Here is a 21,568-nt window from a genome sequence, read left to right on the forward strand (position 1 = left end):
TGGATATAATTTTTTTGGCACTGAAATTAAGTATCTGGATTTTTTTTTTTTTTTGCACTGAAGATAAGTATCTGGATATATATTTTTTGCACTGAAATTAAGTATCTGAATTATTTGTCTCTGAATTCAACTATGTTCACAAATTTAGAATTTAAAAAAAAATCAGGTGCAAAAACTCAGATTCTTAATTTCAGTGCAAAAAAAAAAAAAAAAAAAAAAATCAGTGCTAGAAATTCAATGTCTTTCATAATTCAAAATCTGATGACACACATTTACTTCCACAGTTATCAAACTTCCGGCCACACAGCATAAAAGGCTCGATAGTTGCAATATTTCCGACCGCCCGTGAACGCAGCGGCTGCAGTCATCCACTCAGCTGTGGAAGGCAGTCCCACTCAGATCTGCTGGGCTCTGCTGCACATCACACACACACACACACACACACACACTGAGGAGGAGGAAAACACAAGGACCACCGTGCCATTGTGGACTAGCTGCTACCCCCGGCCCCTGATCCTGATCCTGATCCTGCTCCTCCAGGTCCTGCAGAGTGTGCGGGTCTGGGGGGTTCTGGGTGATCCGGATCGTGTCCTCAGGTGGATCTGTGAGCAGGTGCGGCTGCGCAGATCTGCTCCTTGTCTCAAAGGGTTCCACACACACACACACACACACACACACACACACACACACACACACACACACACACACACACACACTTAGAGAAGCAGTGCCGTTGTTGTGTTTTGTCACTTCCGGGCCAGCCGTCGGTGAATTCGCAGATCTCATCGCCGGTGGAGAAGTTGATCAGCATCGATGCTTCGTGCGGGAAGGATGGAGGAGTTTGTGACGGAGGAAGAGGAGCCGTGGTACGACCAGAGGGACCTGGAGCAAGGTGAGGCATCAGCTGTTCTGTGCAGGGATCAGAGGGTGGAACAATGCCCCCTCCTCAAGGAATGACTGGGATATGGGGGGAATGGACAGATACAGCAGGGGGATGAAGAAGAAGAGGAGGAGGAGGAGGTGGAATCTGTTGTAAATCACATTACATGCACGGGTGCTCCTACTATGAAATCTGTAAACCCAGGTCTGTGTCTGCCACTGCGTGTACTGAATCCCTGCCTGCCTGTCCTTCATCTCTGCCAATTATTTTGATCTTGTCAGCAGTGTTTCCCAGAATAGTCCCTGCGTCTGAGTGGATGGATGTTGCCTCAGTCCTCCTGCTTGCAAATCACATCCACATCCTTCTCTTCTTTAGACACAAGTATCTGTACCTAAGAAAGCACCAGTCATGTTTAGAGCAGGGCTGTCAAACGCATGTTATTTCAGGGGTCGCCTACAGCCTAATGCAGTGGTTTTCAACTGTGGGGTTGCCTGGAATTCAAATGGGGTCACCTGAAATTTCTAGTAATTGATGATAAAAGAAAAAAAAAAAACAACTTACTAATAAAAATATATATGGTGAGTTGACAGAGACAATCACAATCCATAAAAGACATGACAAACTGAAGCTGAAACTGAAGCACTGTGGTACTGTTTGTCTGTCTAATGTTCATTGTGGTCGGTTTCAGATGCTGCAGCTGTAGGGATGTAACAATATAAAAAATTTCATATCACGGTTACTGTGACCAAAATTATCACGGTTATCATTCTTATCGCGATATTGTTGAAATTGTGCTCAGAATGTTCAAAAAGTACTTATACACACACTGAAATAATTTAACCAAGTAGTATTTTGATTGATAGATAGATAGATGGATAGATAGATAAGATTAAATAAAATAATAGCCACAATGTACTTTCTGTTGGCAGAAACATGAAAATATTAACATGTAAACAATTAAATATACAAATGTGCATTAAAGATGACACCTTATGGACACTGTTTGACCCTTTTCCATATCAAGTTTGAGTTGTTTGAGTTTCTTTTTCAGAGATAGATAGATAGATAGCGCCTGTGTGCTGCTGCTTTACCAGGAAATGAGCACTACCATTAGTTTTCAAAATCCGATAATCAAATACAGTTATCATGATAATTAGAATTTAAACGGTAATACTAACTGTCAGGAATTTTACCGTGGTTTATCATTATACCGGTAATCGTTACATCCCTATGCAGCTCTTCCATAATTCATAGTCTGAGTTCTTGTTTGTTCAGTATTAATTGTCAGCCTTGTAAATCCAAGCTGGACTGACTGTACATATCCTGACCATGGAAAATAAAATTCTCTCTTTGTGCAGTAATCTACACCTGGCTTTACTGCCTCCATCCATGATAATATACATTATATAGACTAAATGTGGTCTAAAATCAAAGTTTATTTGCAACATAGCATAGCAAACTATTACATGATCAAAAACAAATTAATTTTAGCCAAAAAAAAAAAAGTCTGTTTTGAATGTCTGGGTTCACCATACATTTGTGATGTTAAAATGGGGTCAGGAGACAAAACAGGTTGGGAACCACTGGCCTAATGTGATCTGAAGTAAGTCATATAGCCTCAAAATAATGACAATTGCACATTTTTCTCTTTGATTTAGAGCAAAAAATCCAAATAAATTAAGAAACAAACAATCCTTTCACAAAAAAAATGTGAATAACCTGAACAAGATGAAACGTCTTGTGCAATTTTAACAATATTATGCCTCATCTTATCATTTAAACATGTGCATTACAACTTATAGATCACAGTGGATCTAAAACGGCAAAACATTTAAAATCAGGCGCAATATTGATACAATTTTGGTGTTTGGAACTAAAATTAATTGACACCCTTGACTGTTAATATTTTCAGTGTAATTTTTGATTGGAACCTTTAGTGGGCTGGTTTTGGCCCACAGACTGTATATTTGACACCCCTGGTTTAGGGTATGTGGGTTTATTAAAGGTTAAACAGGTAATGTTTGGATTTGTTTAACCCATAAAGACCCAGTGCTACTTTAGTGTCAGTTCCCAAATGAAATTTTCTCTCTATTTAACCTTTACTTAACTGATTTATCACTATTTATTATAATATTATTCTTTGCATTTTGCATTTTTCTGTGTAAATCACATATTTCCTATATTTGATTTAGTGACCATGTAGATGTTCACCAAAGCTCAGATTAAAGTTGAGGGTTATGTTATCAAAATCAGAGAAAACTGGAAAAAAAAAAGTGACTTATTCAGCAAATATATCATAAACTGAACATAAACCAAGTGTCTCCATCCACTGTCATTGATCCAACTCCATGGGTTTTACTGGTGAATCAATGTTGTAGAAGATGACGGTGTTTCCACATTCATTACGGAGCCTCTGAACGTCCAAATGGGTCATATCTGATGACCATGAAAAGATGAATAATTGTATTTTACACCAATTATTTACATGTTTTGATAAAATTTGTGGGCCAACAGGTATTAAACAGTTTAGATCAATAGATGGTTTTGGTTGGTGGTGGATGTTTGGGTCTTTATGGGTTAAGAAAGGACTAGGTCATAAATATTCATGCATAGTCTAATGTAAAAGTGGTCGTGTGTTACACTGAAGTGGCTTCAACCATGGAGGTCTGTTGCAGAAATCTGTCCATGTTGTGTATTCTGTTGTATTTCCTGGTCAGTGATGCATAATGTGTGGAAATCATAACCTAAACAGAAGCAGTTTTATGAGCGGTGCATCTCAGGGCAGAGATAAGTGCTGTGGTGAGTGTGTCAGCATCACCCAACCCTCCCATCCCCACCCATCTCCTGATTACCTGCTGACCCAGAGAACTAAAGCAGCTTTGTGTCTCATCATCCACTGGACATGGGAGACAGGTGGATTCACCCATGTGTGCAAAGTATGTTTGTGTGTAACCCACGCTGTATCTCATATCAGTGTTATTCAGCATCAGGCTTGAAGTCATTAAGCCCCCGGCTGATCTGATTAGGGAGCCCCAGACGAGACCTCCTTAGTTGGGATCAGAGATTTGGGGTCAGAACGGGTATAATTGCAGTCAGTCGGCGCTCACCGCTCCAAACAAACATACATGCGCTCATACTCATGCATGGTTTTGCAGTGAGATTTGTCCCAGAAATGATGGTGTTATGCAACGTCTCCCCTGCCAGCTCTGCTCTCTTTGGTGACTTTGAGTTCATTATGATCCGGTAAACATACGAAATATGTCTGGGCAGATGGCGTGGCGTGGTGATGTCATGTTTGTGCTGCTGCCTCATCTGTGCGGCCTGTGACTGAACGTGAGAATCATCTATCGAAGAGCATCAGTAGAAACAGATGAACAGCGTCAGTATTTAAAGGGGTCATATTTTGCTAAACCCACTTTTATTAGTCTTTGGTTCATTTATTTGTGTATTTGGACCCTAATGGTTCATAAAGTTTGAATTTGAACCCTCCAGGTGCTGCAAAGCTATCTTTATATTCATTCCGGGAAAAATCGAGTGGATTTCTACAACCTGTTTTAATTCCGGCTTAATTTGTTACCTTTTATAACTAGTTACATCATGACATTTGCACATATAAGGTCAAGACTTCCGACAAACATTTCTCCAAGTACACCATATAATTGTTTGTCGGCAGCAGCGGTTGTAGTCCAGACTGAAAATATGTCCAAACTTCGAGCTGATTACCTAAAATGTTCAGTTATTGGTTGTATTAACGAACACAAGTGGCTGAACAGGACAGAAAGCATGGTCAACAACCTGGAGGGGGCGGGGTCATGTGCATTTAAAGGGCCAGCGCTCAAAACAGCCTTTCTGGTGTCATAACTCAGAAATAGGGTTGAAGATGGACCTGTGGAGTTGAATTAATGAAGAATTCAGACCCAAGCATAGCATTTACAGTTTATGTAGACCAGAGGGAAATGTTTTAAAATGAATAATTCCATTATCACCATTTAGACTCAGACTCAGTTTTATTGTCATTTGATCAATGGTACATAATAGAATGAAATATAGAATAAAATCTAAAATAGAATATATAAACTGTAAGTAGGGTAGAGTAAAACTACCATAAAAAATATGCACCAAAAAAAAAAAAAAAAAAGTACTAACATATTATCCTCTGCATTTTGCATTTTTATGTTCATGTCAGGTATTTTCTTATATTTTATGTACTGATCATGTAGATGTTCATAAAAGTCAGAGTAAATTCAAAGATTTCAAAGGACTTTCAGCATAGTATTTCATTAATAAAACATAAAAATAACCTTCTACAACCGCTGTCATTTGTGAAACTACATGAGTGTTATTGCTGCATCAACAGAAGATGACAGTTCACATTATATGCAGTAGAAAAGTTCCTTTTAACCCATAAAAACCCTGTGTTATTTTCATGGCAGTTCCCAAATAAATTTTTCTTTTAGATTTCACCGTTCTTAAATAATTTATCACCATTTATCATAATATTATCCTCTGTATTTAATTTTTTCAGTGAAAATCATGTATTTTCCTGTATTTAATTCACTGATCACATAGATCTTCATAGAAACTTAGATTAAAGTTGAGGGTTATTTTATCAGAAACAAAGAAACCTGAAGAAAAATAGACTTTTTCAGCAAAAATATCAATAACTAAATGTAAAAACAAGTGTGTCCATCCACCATCATTGATCCGACTCCATGGGTTTTACTGGTGAATTAATGTTGTAGAAGATGACGGTGTTTCCATGTTCACTACAGAGTCTCTGAACGTCTAAATGGGTCATATCTGATGACTATGAAAAGCTGAAAAGCTGTCTTTTACTTTAATTATGTACATGTATTCATAGGATTAGTGGTTAAAAAGTTCTGAAGCATTTTAGACCAGTAGATGCTTTTGTTTGCCGGCAGCTGTTTAGGTTTTTAAAGGATAACACTAACAGTCTTTACGTGGACCATTAGTATATTTTTAGTAGTTATGACTAGTGCTGAACAGTTCATATCCAGGTCAAAGAAGCTGCAGTTCATTGTAAAGGTAAATGGTGTCACATAATATTATCATAAATGTAGTTTGTGGTACGGCTAAAATTTACTTAGGGGGTCAAATGAGTGGCCATTTTTATAAAAAAAGAAAAAAAAAGTTGTAAGAAATGCATAGAACTGTGTTGAAATAATGCTAATACATTTGTGCACAGATTACTGATACTATTTGATAGTGGAAGCTATATTTTCAGAAATATTGGATTTTGAATATGGTATAATAAGGTTAGGGTTAATATGGTATAATAACCCTAACACCTGGTGGGGGGGTGTATTGAATAATAAATTCAATATGGAACAGAATATAGCATAGAATGTAAAATAATAACACAGAATAGAAGAAAATAAATTAGAATAGAATTCTTAAAATAGCATTAGAAAGAGCATAAATAACTGGTGGACGGACGTGACATTACCCATGATGCTCTGGTCAGTACCAGTACTTTATTAGTAATAAACTTATATACTTAGTATTGCTAATTCTCCTCTTATTCATAAATGTTAGTATTGTGGATCTAAAACAATAACAGCTGACACAAAAACACAAAATGTGGCAGTGGACGGATGTGACATGGTTGTTACAGATCCCATCATACTGATGCTCGGCAGCCATGTCACCGTTTCCACAAATGATCCCTGTGCAAAAACTAGTATCAGAATTATTTATTGTATAGTTTATCATCATACTCAAGAGTAAATAACAATATAGAATTGTTATTTCTTTATAAAAATGCTCATTATTAGAAAACTGTTGATTTAAAAAGTGACATGTGACATTCTTAATGTATGTATTGGCGTAACATAAACAGGATGGATCAGCACCATACTCTATATTGCAACCTGTAAAAATGAAACGTGTGATATGTAGGATAGAATCTGGTAAGAAAAACTGGGAAATCTAAAAGAATAGAATATTTGCTTTTCAAGGTAAATTCAGTTAAAATATAACTTGGCCTGTGACATGAAAATATAGCATTAATTTTGATGAAATTGAACATTTTTGAGCTGAAAACATAGTTCATATGACCATCAACATGTTGCAACAGAAGTGAAATCCTGTAAATTTGCATAACTTGCACTTACCAACACAAAGTTCCTTTGGGGATTCACTTATGTTGATTTCTTATGCACAAAGACATAAATAAGGCCTCTAAGCAAATTTTAGCCGGGTACTACATAGATACTCTTAATCTAGACATAAAGAAACATACTGGCATTTTACAAACCTCGGCAGAAATAACAGCATATTTTCTGTATTTTTTAGCAATAAACGAACTACAAAACTTACATTTCACCTAAATAAATGTCTTTTGTCTTATAAAAATGTTATTCAGTCCTAAATGTAACCGTGCCTTTGCTGTGCTGTATTTCCTCAACCAGCCACTTGCTAATGTCATCTTCGTGCGAAAAAAAAACAAAAAAAAACAGAAAAGCATAAGATTACATAACATAACTAAGGCTTTGCACGTGTCAGCCCCTCAGGAACAGAAACAGAACTGGGACTGATCTGAACTGAGGGGTGAACACTCACACTTTCAGCTCATTATCACTGAGTGCTTCAGAGCCGTGTTCTGTTATCAGCTCTGCATTGTTGAAACAGGAAATTACAGCCTCGATGGAACAGCACTTGAGACAAATGTAGCAACTGAAAAATGCACACTGCGAGCTAATGAGGCCGCTGTAAAAACACAGGGATTTCTACTCTGTTTTGTCACTCAGGGCTGTGTATCAGAGTTTACACATAGATGCATTCATACGGATTAATGGGAAATAAATAATATCCGATCCCTTGTGTCTTCCACCTACGATATCATGCGACTGTGTCTTTTCTTGCCATTGCTGACGCTTCACACAGTGGTGATAAAACACAGCATTCATGTCCAGTAATGGAGGTCAATAGCTCTCTGTTTCTTCCTGTCTTTCCACTCCTCCTGCGCTCTGTTGTTATGAGCTTCAAGTATGCAGAGCCAGTAGGATTGTCCTCCTCCGACTCAGTCCAGCTAGATGAGATGAATAATGTACAGGCTGAGCTGGGTTATGAAGCAGCAGCAGCATCTATGAGGGAAGTGGAGCCTATGTTGTTTGTGTGTGTGTGCAGATTCCTACAGGTTTGCACCAAAAAAATAAGACCCATGTCCCTGTATCTCACCGGCATGTTCTATTAAGAATCAGAAACAAGTTGAATTTGTGAGGTTGTCAGGTTCTGCCACAGTGTTCGAGTCCTGTGTTGTTGGTGCAGGAGATCAATCTCCCAGTAGAAGTGGGTGGTACTTTCACTAGAGGAGAACTCAACTAATCACATGAAAGGCAAGGCACTGAGGGGTAGGATTAAATAAGTTCCTACTCCTTTTCGACCATGCAAAATTCAGACTTGTATGTGCTTGGAGATAGATTCTGTCCATTTGAATGTTTTTTTTTGTGTGTTTTTTTTTGCATGTTTGAAATAAATAAATCAAATCAAATCAAGGCAAGGCAAGTTTATTTGTATAGCACATTTTAGCAACAAGGCAATTCAAGGTGCTTCACACAGTACGTTGAAATACAACGACAAGGGAAAAAGAAACACATTTAAAACATTATAAAAGAAACATGTAAAAGGTGATTTAAAACAGCAAGTAAGAAAATAACACATAAAACGCAAAAATATAAAAACACACACATATTAAAGTAAGAGTTGCAGTGCAGAGTTTTGAAAGAGAATATAAAATTTAAAAAGTCAAAAGCCTTTTAGTCAAAGGCAGCAGTGAACAGGTGAGTCTTTAACCTTGACTTAAAACAACTCAGACTCTCAGCAGACCTGATATTTTCTGGTAGTTTGTTCCAGATATAGGGAGCATCGAAACTGAATACTGATTCTCCATGTTTAGTTCTGACTTTTGGAACACAGAGCAGACCTGCACCCAACGACCTGAGTGGTCTGGATGGTTCATACTGGACTAGAAGGTCTCTGATGGATTTTGGGCCTAAACCAAGAGTGTCAAACTCATTTTAGTTCAGGGGCCACATTCAACTAAATTTGATCTGAAGTGGGCCGAACCAGTAAAATTTATATATTATTATGTTATTATATGTCAACTCCAAACTTTTCTCTGTTTTAGAGTGAAAAAAGTAAATTTACATTATGAAAAGGCTTAACATCTACAAACTATCCTCTCAAAAGATGTGAATAACATGAACAAACTGAAAAAATAAGTGTAATTTTAACAATATTAAGCCTCAGTTTATCATTTACACATGTTCATTATTTATAACTTGCAATCACAGTGGATCTATAAACACACAAAACATTTAGTAACAGACAGAATATTGTTAAAATTGTACTTACTTCTCTTAAGACATTTCAGGTTGTTCATATTTTTTCAGGTTATTCACATTTTTTTGTGAAATTAATCTTTGTTTTAGTGGAAATACATGAAAATATTACAACGAGAAAAATTTGGAGTTATCATTATTTCTATGTTATTATGATAGTATTTTACCAGTCTGACCCACTTGAGATTGAATTGGTCTGAATGTGGAACCTGAACTAAAAGGATTGTTAATATCTTCAGTGGAATTTTTGCATTTCACAAATTCATCCCAGGGGCCGGACTGGACCCTTTAGCGGGCCGGATTTGGTCCCCGGGCCACATGTTTGACACCTGTGGCCTAAACTATTCAGTGCTTTATATGCTAGCAAGAGAATTTTAAAGTCTATTCTCTGAGAAACAGGGAGCCAGTGTAGAGACCTCAGAACTGGACTGATGTGGTCCACTCTCTTGGTCTTAGTGAGGACTCGAACAGCAGCATTCTGGATCTGCTGCAGTCATCTGATTGACTTTTTAGGCAGACCAGAGAAGATACTGTTACAGTAGTCAACTTGACTAAAGATAAATGCATGGACAAGTTTTTCAAGGTCCTGCTGCGACATCAGTCTTTTAATCCTTGAAATATTCTTGAGGTGATAGTAAACTGACTTTGTAATTGCTTGTATGTGGTTTTTAAAATTCACGTCTGAATCCATGACAACACCAAAGTCCATATGTAACTATATTGGTATCTATAACCGTTTCCATGTTATAAACCATCAAAATATGACCCATGACGAGTAAAAAGCTGATGTTTAATATTTCAAAAAGTCATCAAAAATGTAAAAATCTAAATTTCTTAAAAACTGTGAACAAACTTTGTAGACATTGTCCTAATGAAGCTACATAAAAAACTGAAATGAATCCAACCAGTAGTTTTTGTAGAAGAAAATTGTTGAAATCTAGATACTGATAACCTTGAGTTTGACCTGTCAAGGTCACCCAAGGTCAAAGGTCACGGACCCAAATGATAGTTCATATAGGATTTCCTATTGTGCTTAATAGTAACTATATTCATATCTGTAACAAGTTCCATCTAATAAGACATCAAAATATGGCCTAGTATAAGTAAAGGCAAATTTTAAATATTTCGCAAAAATTTGTTAAAAAAAAAAATTCTCAGAACTATGAATGAACTTTCTAGACATTGTCCAAAGGAAGCCATGTAAAAAGTTTAAATGAATCCAACCAGTAGTTTTGTCAGAGAAGATATTTGAACAAACTAATAAAGATGATACCTTCCCGTTAGCTCATGGCCCATCAGCTGGTGAGTGAAAAACTGCAATAGCTTCTAGAGTCATTAACTCTCACCTTGGCTTTCATGAAGTCATCTCAAAAGCACTCCTCCAAATCCTCCCTGGTGACATAAATGAGTTGGTGAACTTTCATGACTTTCTTCTGTTTATCTTTGTCCTTCTCTCTCGGCTCTTTTCAGACTTACATTTGGCAGCCGAGCTTGGAAAGACACTGCTGGAACGGAACAAGGAGCTGGAGGACTCCCTTCAACAGATGTACATCAACAATGAGGAGCAAGTGCAGGAGATAGAGGTGTGCATGTCTTATCTGTTGGAATTCAGAATGTGAAGATGTCACATGTAGTATAGGCTTCACACAAGTAGGTGTTATGCTTTTTTTTTTTTTTATCAGAGAGGAGAACTGCTGCTCCCACACCAAACGGTACATAGTCTAATGTTATTACTCCACCAAAGGACGCTGTTGATAAAAAAAAAAAAAGACAAAAAAAAACCAAAAAACTTGGAGACATCCTGAAACACCTCTGATGACACTTACTAATGCCTCAGTATTCATCTAAAACAGTCTTTCTCAAATGGGGGTACGCATACTCCCAGGGGTACTTGGAAGAAGTCCAAGGGGTACTTGATTTTTTTGGGAAAAGTACATTAAATAAGTTAACAAGCAATGAATACAAAATAAATAATAAGAAATAATGCTGAAATAGAAAACATAATAAATACATTCATATAATAAAATTGACACTCCTAATTTTATTGATAATCATTTTATTTAAGCTTTGGTGACATTTTAAGAACATTTCTATTGTATATTATTCAAGATGAGTTTATTTGAGTAGCTAAGTAATTATTTTGTGTTGGTGAAAGGTTAATTTATTATTTAATGACAAATTAATTTATTTTTCATATCAATAAAAGAGGGCACCTTTCAGTATATATTTTTGCACACAAAATTTACTCATAAAAATGGGTTATTTTTAATATATTACAGTTAAATATATGTTGTTTGTTTACAAAGTTTTGAAAATATAAACAGACACCTTTGTTACAGGAACAAATTTTGCCCCATTTTTTCAGTCAAAAATGCCTAAGTGAGAGTTGGGGGTACTTAGCTAACAAACTGCATTTCAAGGGGTACTCCACTGTAAAAAGTTTGAGAACCACTGATCTAAAACATGCATGTATGTAACCAAAACAGACTGTTTTGGGGAACATAGTTTGTCCTTGATACTCTACCATTGCAGGCATTTTGCAGCCACATCCAAATAAATAACTTCGAAACAACCTGAACCACCTCAAGGATTAATCAGTAACACTTCAACAGTTTTTTCAAACACTAAAGGAATTAATGCGCAGTCTGGAATTGTTGTTTTTTGGAGCACATCAGTACAGTCTTAGTCTTCCACCTCCAGCTGGTGACAACCACTCATTGAAACAATCTGAAACACCTCAGTGAAAATGTCCTAATGACGTAGTATTTATCTAATACACCTAAAAAACATATATGAATAAATATTGAATTCATATGTGTGGACAAATGGCATTATACAGTTTCATTTTGCACAAAAGTATCTTTTGCAATAAACATTTTTATTTCATCTGTAGAGTTTATTTGTTCATGTTGTCATTTACGGTTCCAAAATGCTAAAGTGTTTGTTTTTACTTAGATTTATTCAATGTGGATTTTTAAAAATTATTTTAATCATTATTCTACCTTTTAAATTTCCAATCCATTTTATTTATATTGCACATTTAAAAAACACAAGGTTGCCAAAGTGCTGTACAAAACAAAAAGCCATTAAAAACAAAAAGACACTAGAAGACAGAACATAGACCCCATAATTCTCATGCTAGGTTAAACTCCATGGAATATAAGTGACCTCTAACCCAAGATATGTTCTGACCATGTATAATCATTTTAACACAGAAATAATGCTCAGGAAAAAAACTTAGCCTGTAAAATGTCTGTCTGTCTGTTACTGATTTACAACAAAAACAATGACAACAACTGACATGAATATTTTTATTATTGTAAAGCCAACAAGATTGGAATGCTGTAGGTGTAATATGTGTATTTTTAATGTTTATATATCATGAATCTGTATCACATAAGTCTATATTTCCACTTTATCTAGTTCTAGTCTTTTGTTCAACTTGTTAATGAAGAAGCAAGTGTTTTCCAAGCAGTCTAGCCTTTATGGATACTCTCTCTTTATCATCCACTTCAGCTTTTCCAAATTTTTATACAAAGATATAGTAATAATGGTCAAAAGTGACATGAAAGTATAGATCTTTTGAATGGGAAAACAATATTTTCTTGTGGTATGACCCCCAAACTTCCCATATGCACTTAATGGACAAAAGTATTCGGACGTGTTAAGGAAATATTGATGTTTACATCTGAAATCAACATGAACAGGACATCTTAGGAGCTGTAACCATGATGTGTCCCGATATTTTTGTCCATATAGTTTATAAACATCAATATTTCCTGAAAGTTTAATGGGAGATTTTGAAGAAAGCAGGTGGTTGGTTGTTGTAGAAAATTATTATTTGCGGTCAGAGCATGAAAATATATTTAGAACATTTAAAATCATGGTCATGGATTTAAGAAAAATCTATGCTGGGAGAAATTTAGTAAAAAACAATTTCTTAGGCATTTTGGGAGTAAATATAACAATTTAAACCAAACTAACCAATGTGATAATATTTATCGCAATATTAAACTATATAATGACATTTGTCAGTATTGTTTTGTATCCCAGACCTGAATTCAACGTGTCCCAATACTTTTGTCCATATAGTGTACATGTTAAAAGGTTTTTTGAAACTTATTCCAAACACTAGAATCCAGATGCATCATGCACATGAGCTGCTCATTTTAACCTCAGCCTTGTTTCCCCTGCAGTACTTGTCCAAGCAGCTGGAAATGTTGAGGGAGATGAATGAGCAGCATGCGAAGGTCTACGAACAGCTGGATGTGACCGCCAGAGAGTTGGAGATCACTAACGAGAAGCTGGTGCTGGAGAGCAAGGCCTCGCAGCAGAAAATAGACAGGTTGAGACAAACAACTTCACAATCTACACACTACACCCTACGTTTTATTTAAGTGTGTGTTGACAAGTAAACTGTTCCACTTTTCTCAGGGTTCATACACATTTTTCAAGGTCAAATTCAAGCGCTTTTGAGGGTCATGACCTCTGCCAAGGCGGTTATGTTTTTGCCGGCGTTGGTTTGTCTGTCTGTTTGTCCACGTGCAAGATAACTCAAAAAGTTATGGATGGATTTGGATGAAAATTTCAGGAAATGTTGATTCTGGCATAAGGAGCAAATGATTATATTTTGGTGGTGATCGGGGGGGGGGGGGGGGGGGGGCACTGATCTGCCTTGGTGGAGGTCTGCACTGTCCAAGTGCTTTTCTAGTTTTTACATTTTTTTAGCACACACGTTAAAAAATGCATATCTACAGGAATACATATACTCATGATTATTTTTAACTTTTTACCACAATGATGTACATTGTATTATGCTATAAATGTCTAAAACTATTTTTCATAATAGCAAAAAATTTAGAAATAAGTACTTCTATGAAACTGGGTTTATTTTGGTGTCTGGCACTTTACTAGCTTTTTAGACCCAATAATTAAAGAGACATTTAGCTAACCTCAGATAAATGCAAAAAAAAAATTATACTCTTGCTCTGAGCCATCCCAAAATTAATGAACTTTTAATGAAATATTGATGCCAAAAATAGGACCAAAATTGGGACATAAAAAACTATCTTGGTGTCAGTGCATTTTATCTGAAACACATGGCTTGAACCAGTCTGTTATACCTCTATAAATAAAGACACTGTTTTCAATTTGATGATCCTAGGGGTTTTTCTAATCCAGACAGGCAGGTTTTTCATGAATCGGCAGTCTCATTCCAGGTTTTGTATGTAATCCATCGTGTCCACTGGTGTTACATGCAGAACCTGCCCATTTAAACACAAATAAATTGTGAGTGATTTTGCAACAGTAGTCATTTTTGTGAAACACTCTGCCTTGCATAATTAGTTTGATTCTCAAAATGTACCCATGAGAGAATAAAAAGATATTAATAGTAGTGTCCTTTTTACCGTATTACATACAGATTTCATTACAGAAATAATATAAAAATGTGTTTTATCTGAAAAATAGTTTCTCTTTTATGTCAGTAAATATTTATTTTTAAAATGGACCCAAAGTGCTTCCAACCTTGCTTGATAATATTAGTGTACATCTGGTCCCCATGTCCTGTTTTTAGGGTCCAGTTCCATAGAAGCACCCAAATTAAAGAACTCAAAGTTTTATCCAAAATAGGAAAGGTACTTGGCGTTCTTCAGACACACTCGCACTGAGCCAAAGATTAAGATAAAAATGTACCTGGAGTCGACCTGAGAGCACCTGGTAATTTTCTTTTTTGTCGTAAATTTTCATATTTCAAAATGTATGACCTCTCTGTGAGTAGGTTTGGTTATAATCGCAAGCATTTTTAAACACTTAAACTGAAATTCAAGCACTTTTCAAACCTTGAAAATACAACATAGAAATTCAAGTATTTTCAAGGATTTCAAGCACCCGTACAAACCCTGTTTTCTGTTGCAATTTCATAATCAGGGTCAAAGGTCTTTACAAATCACATTAGTGCTCTGAAGGCAGCCTTTGTAACTGTGTATTTTGTAACACTAGCTCTCTGCGGCTTTAGGAAAAAGGTATGTTAACGTAAAGAACTGATGTAACAGTGACTGATGGAACATTTTTGTGCAGATTGACGGGCACCATGGAGACCTTACAGGGTCAGGTGGACAGTCTGACAACCCGGGTGGAGGAGCTGCGAACCCTGGAGGAGCTGAGGGTCCACAGGGAGAGGAAGGAACGCCGCAAGACCGTCCACTCCTTCCCCTGCCTTAAGGAGCTCTGCACAGCCCCCAGGTACCCAGCTGTCACAGTCACTTCCCATGATGCTTTGCAATCAGCTTGCAGATTATTGTTATTTTATCACAAGGATAGACGAATTTTGGAAGTATCTAGATCAGGGGTGTCAAACTCATTTTCTTCCAGGGGCCACATTCAGTCCAATTTAATCTGAAGTGGGCCGGACCAGTAAAATAATAGCATGATAACCAATAAATAATGACAATTACAAATTGTTTTAGTGCGAAAAATAACATTCAGTTATGCCAATTTTTACATTTACAAACTATCCAAACAAAAAGGATGGGAATAACCTGAAAAAAATGAAATTTGTTAAGAAATATAAGTGCAATTTTATCAATATTATGCCTCGACTTATCATTTATACATGTACAGTACATATGAGATCTACAAAGGCACAAAACATTTAGTAACAGGCAGAAAATTATTAAAATTGCACTTAATTTTCTTTAGACATTTCAGGTTGTTCATATTTGTTCAGGTTATTCACATTATATTGTTAAAGGGTAGTTTCTTAATGTAAATATTTTCATAGTTTAATGTTTTTTGCACTAAATCAAAGACTAAAAAAATGGTGTTGTCATTATTTATAGGTTATTATGATATTATTTTTGAGTTTGATGCCCGAACTTGGACTTTACAAATTCATCCCAGAGGCCGGATTGGAACCTTTGGCCCCCAGGCTGCATGTTTGACACCTGTGGTCTAGATTATATCACACTCAAATTTAGTGTATTTTGTTTATTCAGGAACCACTTCTACAGCACTACTATTAGACCATTAACTAAACTACTGACACAAGAAAAAAAAAAAAAAAAAAAAAATTGAAAATCTGCATAGCTAATCGTTTTTTTCCACCAAAACTCATACACAATCAAAACAGTCAGACTAATTTAAATTCATAATGACATGTTTTCCTTCATTATAAAATGTATTAATGTGATTGTAGATCGTTGTTCAGAGTATTCCATACTATTACACCATGTACTGAAATACACATCTGCTATAATGTAGTATAGCATAGGTTATTATCGTTAACGAAAACTAACGAAATGACGAAAACTAGAATTGAAAAAACATTTTCGTTAACTGAAATAAATAAAAACTGTAATTAAAAGAAAAAACGATAACTAACTGAAACTGTATTGTGTGCTTACAAAACTAACTAAAATGTATAAAAATTATGGATAAAATTCCCTTCGTTTTTGTTAATGTCAGATTGATACGAAATCAATTTATTTCACTCTAGCAATTTTAGCTAGCGGCACCATACGAGACTTCATGGTCTGTCACTTGTGGTTTACAGTCGTCTTCTGGTCCCCACTCTACCTGGAAACAGACTAATGTTGGGAGGAAGCAGCAGAGTCCTGTATGGGATTTATTTGAATATGACGGAGAAGAAGAGAAAAGATACAACAAAACTAAAACTAGGGCCCCGAGCCCCTAATTAATACTAAAAATAAACTAAAACTAGAAGCACTCGGAGAGCGCAGACCTCCGCCAAGACTGATCAGTGCCCCCCCCCCGTGGGCCCCCCCACCCCCGATCACCACCAAAATTTAATCATTTCTTCCTTATCCCATTTCCAACAAACCCTGAAAATTTCATCCAAATCTGTCCATAACTTTTTGAGTTATGTGGCACACTAACGGACAGACAAACAAACAAACAGACAGACAGACAGACAGACAAACAAACAAACCCTGGCAAAAACATAACCTCCTTGGCGGAGGTAACTAAGCATTTAGAAAAAAATGAAAACTAATAAAAACTAACAAACTTGCTCTAAAAACGAATTAAAACTAACTGAATTAGAGAAAAACAAAGTCAAAACTAAATAAAACTAAACTATAATGAACAATCCAAAACTATTAGAACCTTGGTACACACGTATGCACTTTTGAAGACAGATTTCTTCCTGTGATGGTTGTCTTTACATTAAAAAATAAACTCCTGATGTTTAAGTTTTGCACATAAACCTTTACATTTCAATACATGACCTGATAAACCGTGTGTGGGTACTGCATGTTCCTAGTCTTATTCTTTTTTTCTGTGATGCATTCAACCACACCTCAGTGCAGTAACCTAAATGTAAAGTTTTCCAGCTGCAGGGCTTTTCCAGGTCTGGTATGTGTTGTGTGTGTTGCCTGTCTTGTATTTCAGTGTTCCTGGTACCTGTTTGGGTGGAGCTGAAGGAACTGGAGGCTGTTCCAGAGCCTATAAAGCCCACCCTGTCCTGTCAGACTAGGGCTACTCTTTGCATGTACCACTGCTATTGTTAGTGAGCTGGGCCATAACAGAACCCTGGACACCTTGGTGGATGCAAGGAGTTTAAGTTGACAAAAGTCGACTAATTTAACAAATGAAACTGTCAGGGAGCCATGCTGCCCAAATAAACATAATGCCAAACTACATTCTTCAAGACATCAAAACTTTAAAGCCCAGGTGTCAAACATGCGGCCCGGGGGCCAAATCCGGCCCGCCAAAGGGTCCAGTCCGGCCCTTGGGATGAATTTTTGAAATGCCAAAATTACACTAAAGATATTAACAATCATTTTAGTTCAGGTTCCACATTCAGACCAATTCAATCTCAAGTGGGTCAGACCAGTAAAATACCAGCATAAACTCCACATTTTTCTCTTTGTAAATGTAGATATTTTCATGTATTTATACTAAAACGAAGTATAATTTCACAAAAAATGTGAATAACCCGAACAAATATGAACAACTTGAAATGTCTTAAGAGAAGTACAATTTTAACAAGATTCTGCCTATTACTAAATGTTTTGTGTATTTATTGATCCACTGTGATCTGTATGTTATAATGTACATATGTAAAATGATAAACTGAGGCAGAATATTGTTAAAATTACCTTTATTTTGTCAGTTTGTTCATGTTATTCACATTGTTTGAAAGGATACTTTGTAGATGTAAACCTTTTCATAATGTAAATTTACTTTTTTCGCTCTTAAACAGAGAAAAGTTCGGAATTGACATTATTTATATATTATCATGTTATTATTTTACTGGTCCTGCCCACTTCAGATCAAATTTAGCTGAATGTGACCCCTGAACTAAAATGAGTTTGACACCCCTGCTCTAAAGTAACGTAACATGTCACCAGGGCAGGGGTGGATCTAGTCTGGCAGAACAGGAGCAGGTTTTGTAGGCTTGAGATGCTGGGTGTGTGTGTGTATCCACTTCCTCCAGCTCCACCCAGTCAGGTACAGCTGAAACACTGAAATACAAGACAAGCAACACACCACCACATTCATCACATGACTACGGGGTTGTGACAAAATATAGAATTATAAGCAATAAATGGACAGAAAATGAGAAGCAGCAAAAGTCAAACCCTTTTTCAGATGTGTTTCTGGTCTATTATGAGCCCTAAATGTAAAGATCTTAAACTATCTGTACTTATATTTGGACACCTGTGGGTTATTTACATGTTCCCAAAAAATCATCAGTTCAAATCAGACTGTACGTTCTGGTTTTGCTGTATTGTCAGGTATGAGGATGGATTCCTGCTGGCCAACCCGGGCAGTGTGGATCTGGCTGAGAAGCGGCCGTTGGATGAGGAGAACGATCGTCTCAGAGACGTAGTGTCATCCCTGCGCTCGGCCATGACTGCAGAGCGCTCCAAGCGGGAGGGCGCTGAGCGGGAGTGCGCCGCCGTGCTGCAGGAGTTTGAGCGTCTGGAGCAGCGCCTCCTGGGAGCAGAGGGCTGCCAGCTGCGTGTCCAGGAGCTGGAGGCTGAGCTCCAGGAGATGCAGCAGCTCAGGAAGTCCAGGATGTGCCTGATTGGAGGCATGGAGGACGGTCTGGAGACACTGCTCAACAACGGCCCTGAGACAGACACCCCTGAGGACGGAGCAGGGCTGGAGGAAGGAAGTGAAGGTGCTGCTGGAGAGCCGGGGGCCCCGGGGCAGCAGGGGGGCCCGGTGAGGAAAAGCTGCAGCGACACAGCTTTGAATGCCATCTCAGCCCGTGACGCCTCAGGTAGACGGCAGGGAAGCTACGCCATGCACGCCAATGGTGTCCGCAAACGTGGCATGTCCATCCTGAGGGAGGTGGACGAGCAGTATCACGCCTTGCTGGAGAAGTACGAGGAGCTGCTGGGGAAGTGTCGCCGCCATGAGGAGAGCCTGTGCCATGCCGGGGTGCAGACCTCACGGCCCGTGTCCAGGGACCCCTCTATGAAGGAGTACAACATGGCTGCAGCGGGGCCGTCCATGGCAGCCGCTGTCGCTGCCCCTCTCACACCTCCTCAGACTCCCTCCACCCCTGAGGCTCTGGAGGGGATCAGCCGGCAGGTGGAGCAGGTGGACAAACGGCTGAGCCAGAACACACCTGAGTACAAAGCCCTCTTCAAAGAGATCTTCTCCCGGCTGCAGAAGACCAAGAGTGACATGAACGCCAGCAAGAGCGAGAGGAGGGAAAAGAGGAAGACTAACAAATGAGCTGGAGCTTATTCCCCTGATAGCACATGCACTGGAAACAGGATGAAATTATTGTAACTGACCTCACTATTTTGGCTTCTTGATTAACATTTGTATGACTTACAGGGTGGTCACAGTCGGGTGATTAATGATCCAAACTGTTGGTTGTGGATGCCTTCGTTTGCCCTCGTGGAAGAACGCTTCACTGATTCATGTGAATCTGCCAAATGTTTTACTGCAGGTGAGATTGTCTGAGGGTACTGACACTGTGCGACAATGCAAAGCCTTTTTACATGATTCAAAGGCTTTGTTTCTGTCTTTGGACAATCTAATGTGTGGTGTAGTATTTATGATTGGTGCAGAAATAGCCATTTATTTATTTAACTAGCGATGATTAACTTAAGTAATACAAAAACAGCTAATGGCATTGAAATACTTTTACTATTGAATCATGCAAGTGCAAATGAAATGGTTTTGCTGTGTGTGGTGTATCTTTTGGAAGGTGAAAATCCTCCGGGACAGCTGCCAAAGTGTGCTGTGCAGAAGTGTTTGTTGACTTAGATGAAGATTAGATTAGTTCCATGGTTTATTAAGTCTTATCTGATAACAGAAGATGCCTCTGTAGTGTTGTTTACAGCATGAATCCAAGTCTCCAGAGGCTCAATTATCTTCATCTGTTACAGAAATGTGTGTAATGATGTCATATTACATCTTCCTCAGTTCTTCACTGTTACCTACAATGTTGTTCTTGTAGGTCATTTAAAATGCTTTGTGTAAATTAAATTAAATGTACTGACCATGTTCTTTTGAGTTTATGGATCAAATTGGATCCATTCTGGAGCTCAGGGAGGCAACAATGTAAACATGTAAATGGGCTGTTTAGGTATAGGGGGAAAGGAAGTCTCTGTTAAAGAACAAGCAAACACGAGTTTGAATAAAATCATGTGACACACGCAGACCCGGTCTGAACACTTTAATGTGAACACAGGAGATCAGTAAACTGTAGGTAATACAAGTAGCACACATTGAGTCACATCCAAAGAACCATCAGTCTGTGACACATGACAATGAAACCGTTCACTTATTCTGGAGTGTATAAAACAACACTTGTCTGTTGGAAACTGGTCAATGTAAAACAGGACTGATGTTTCTGTACTGGTTCAGGGGTCACTTACACACTGCATTACAATCGACTGACGCTAAGCACAGTCAGAAGGAGCAGCATGAGGCTGTAAGGGACCAGAGGCACAGTCAGTATTGGTAATCTGGAACTTGATTAATACAAAGTGAGCAATTTAACAGTTCTAGTTCAGTTCGAGTTAGATTCCAGCAAGAGCCACTCGCTACTGGGGAACTTAGGTAAGACCTGTGTCATTCGTCGCCACTAATCTTTAGCATTGTTATGGATAATTTAACTGAAAATCTAACTAATTTAAGATAACTACTAGTGCTGAAATTAAGTTGTCTGCACATAGAGCTAATGTGATTAACGCCTACAATACATATAATGGCTTTTACGAATCAACGAACCTGAAATAAAGATGTTTCAGACCTGATTTCCTGTCCATTTATTACAAGCATTGTTAAACAGGCTCACATCATATACTGGCAAATATAATCTGAAGGCAAATGGCTC

At 37.6% G+C, this 21,568-nt stretch overlaps 1 protein-coding gene across 1 annotated transcript; it reads left to right on the plus strand.

Moving 5' to 3' along the window:
* Positions 1–426: 426 nt before the first annotated feature.
* On the plus strand, positions 427–21,488 carry cdr2l (cerebellar degeneration-related protein 2-like). The gene is made up of 5 exons (XM_030140744.1): positions 427–892; positions 10,714–10,826; positions 13,440–13,588; positions 15,322–15,486; positions 19,002–21,488. Exons 1-5 carry the CDS (start codon positions 814–816, stop codon positions 19,951–19,953), a joined length of 1,458 nt encoding a protein of 485 aa, XP_029996604.1. The 5' UTR covers positions 427–813; the 3' UTR covers positions 19,954–21,488.
* Positions 21,489–21,568: the final 80 nt, after the last annotated feature.

Source organism: Sphaeramia orbicularis, chromosome 8, assembly GCF_902148855.1.
Source record: "Sphaeramia orbicularis chromosome 8, fSphaOr1.1, whole genome shotgun sequence".
Taxonomy (NCBI): domain Eukaryota; kingdom Metazoa; phylum Chordata; class Actinopteri; order Kurtiformes; family Apogonidae; genus Sphaeramia; species Sphaeramia orbicularis.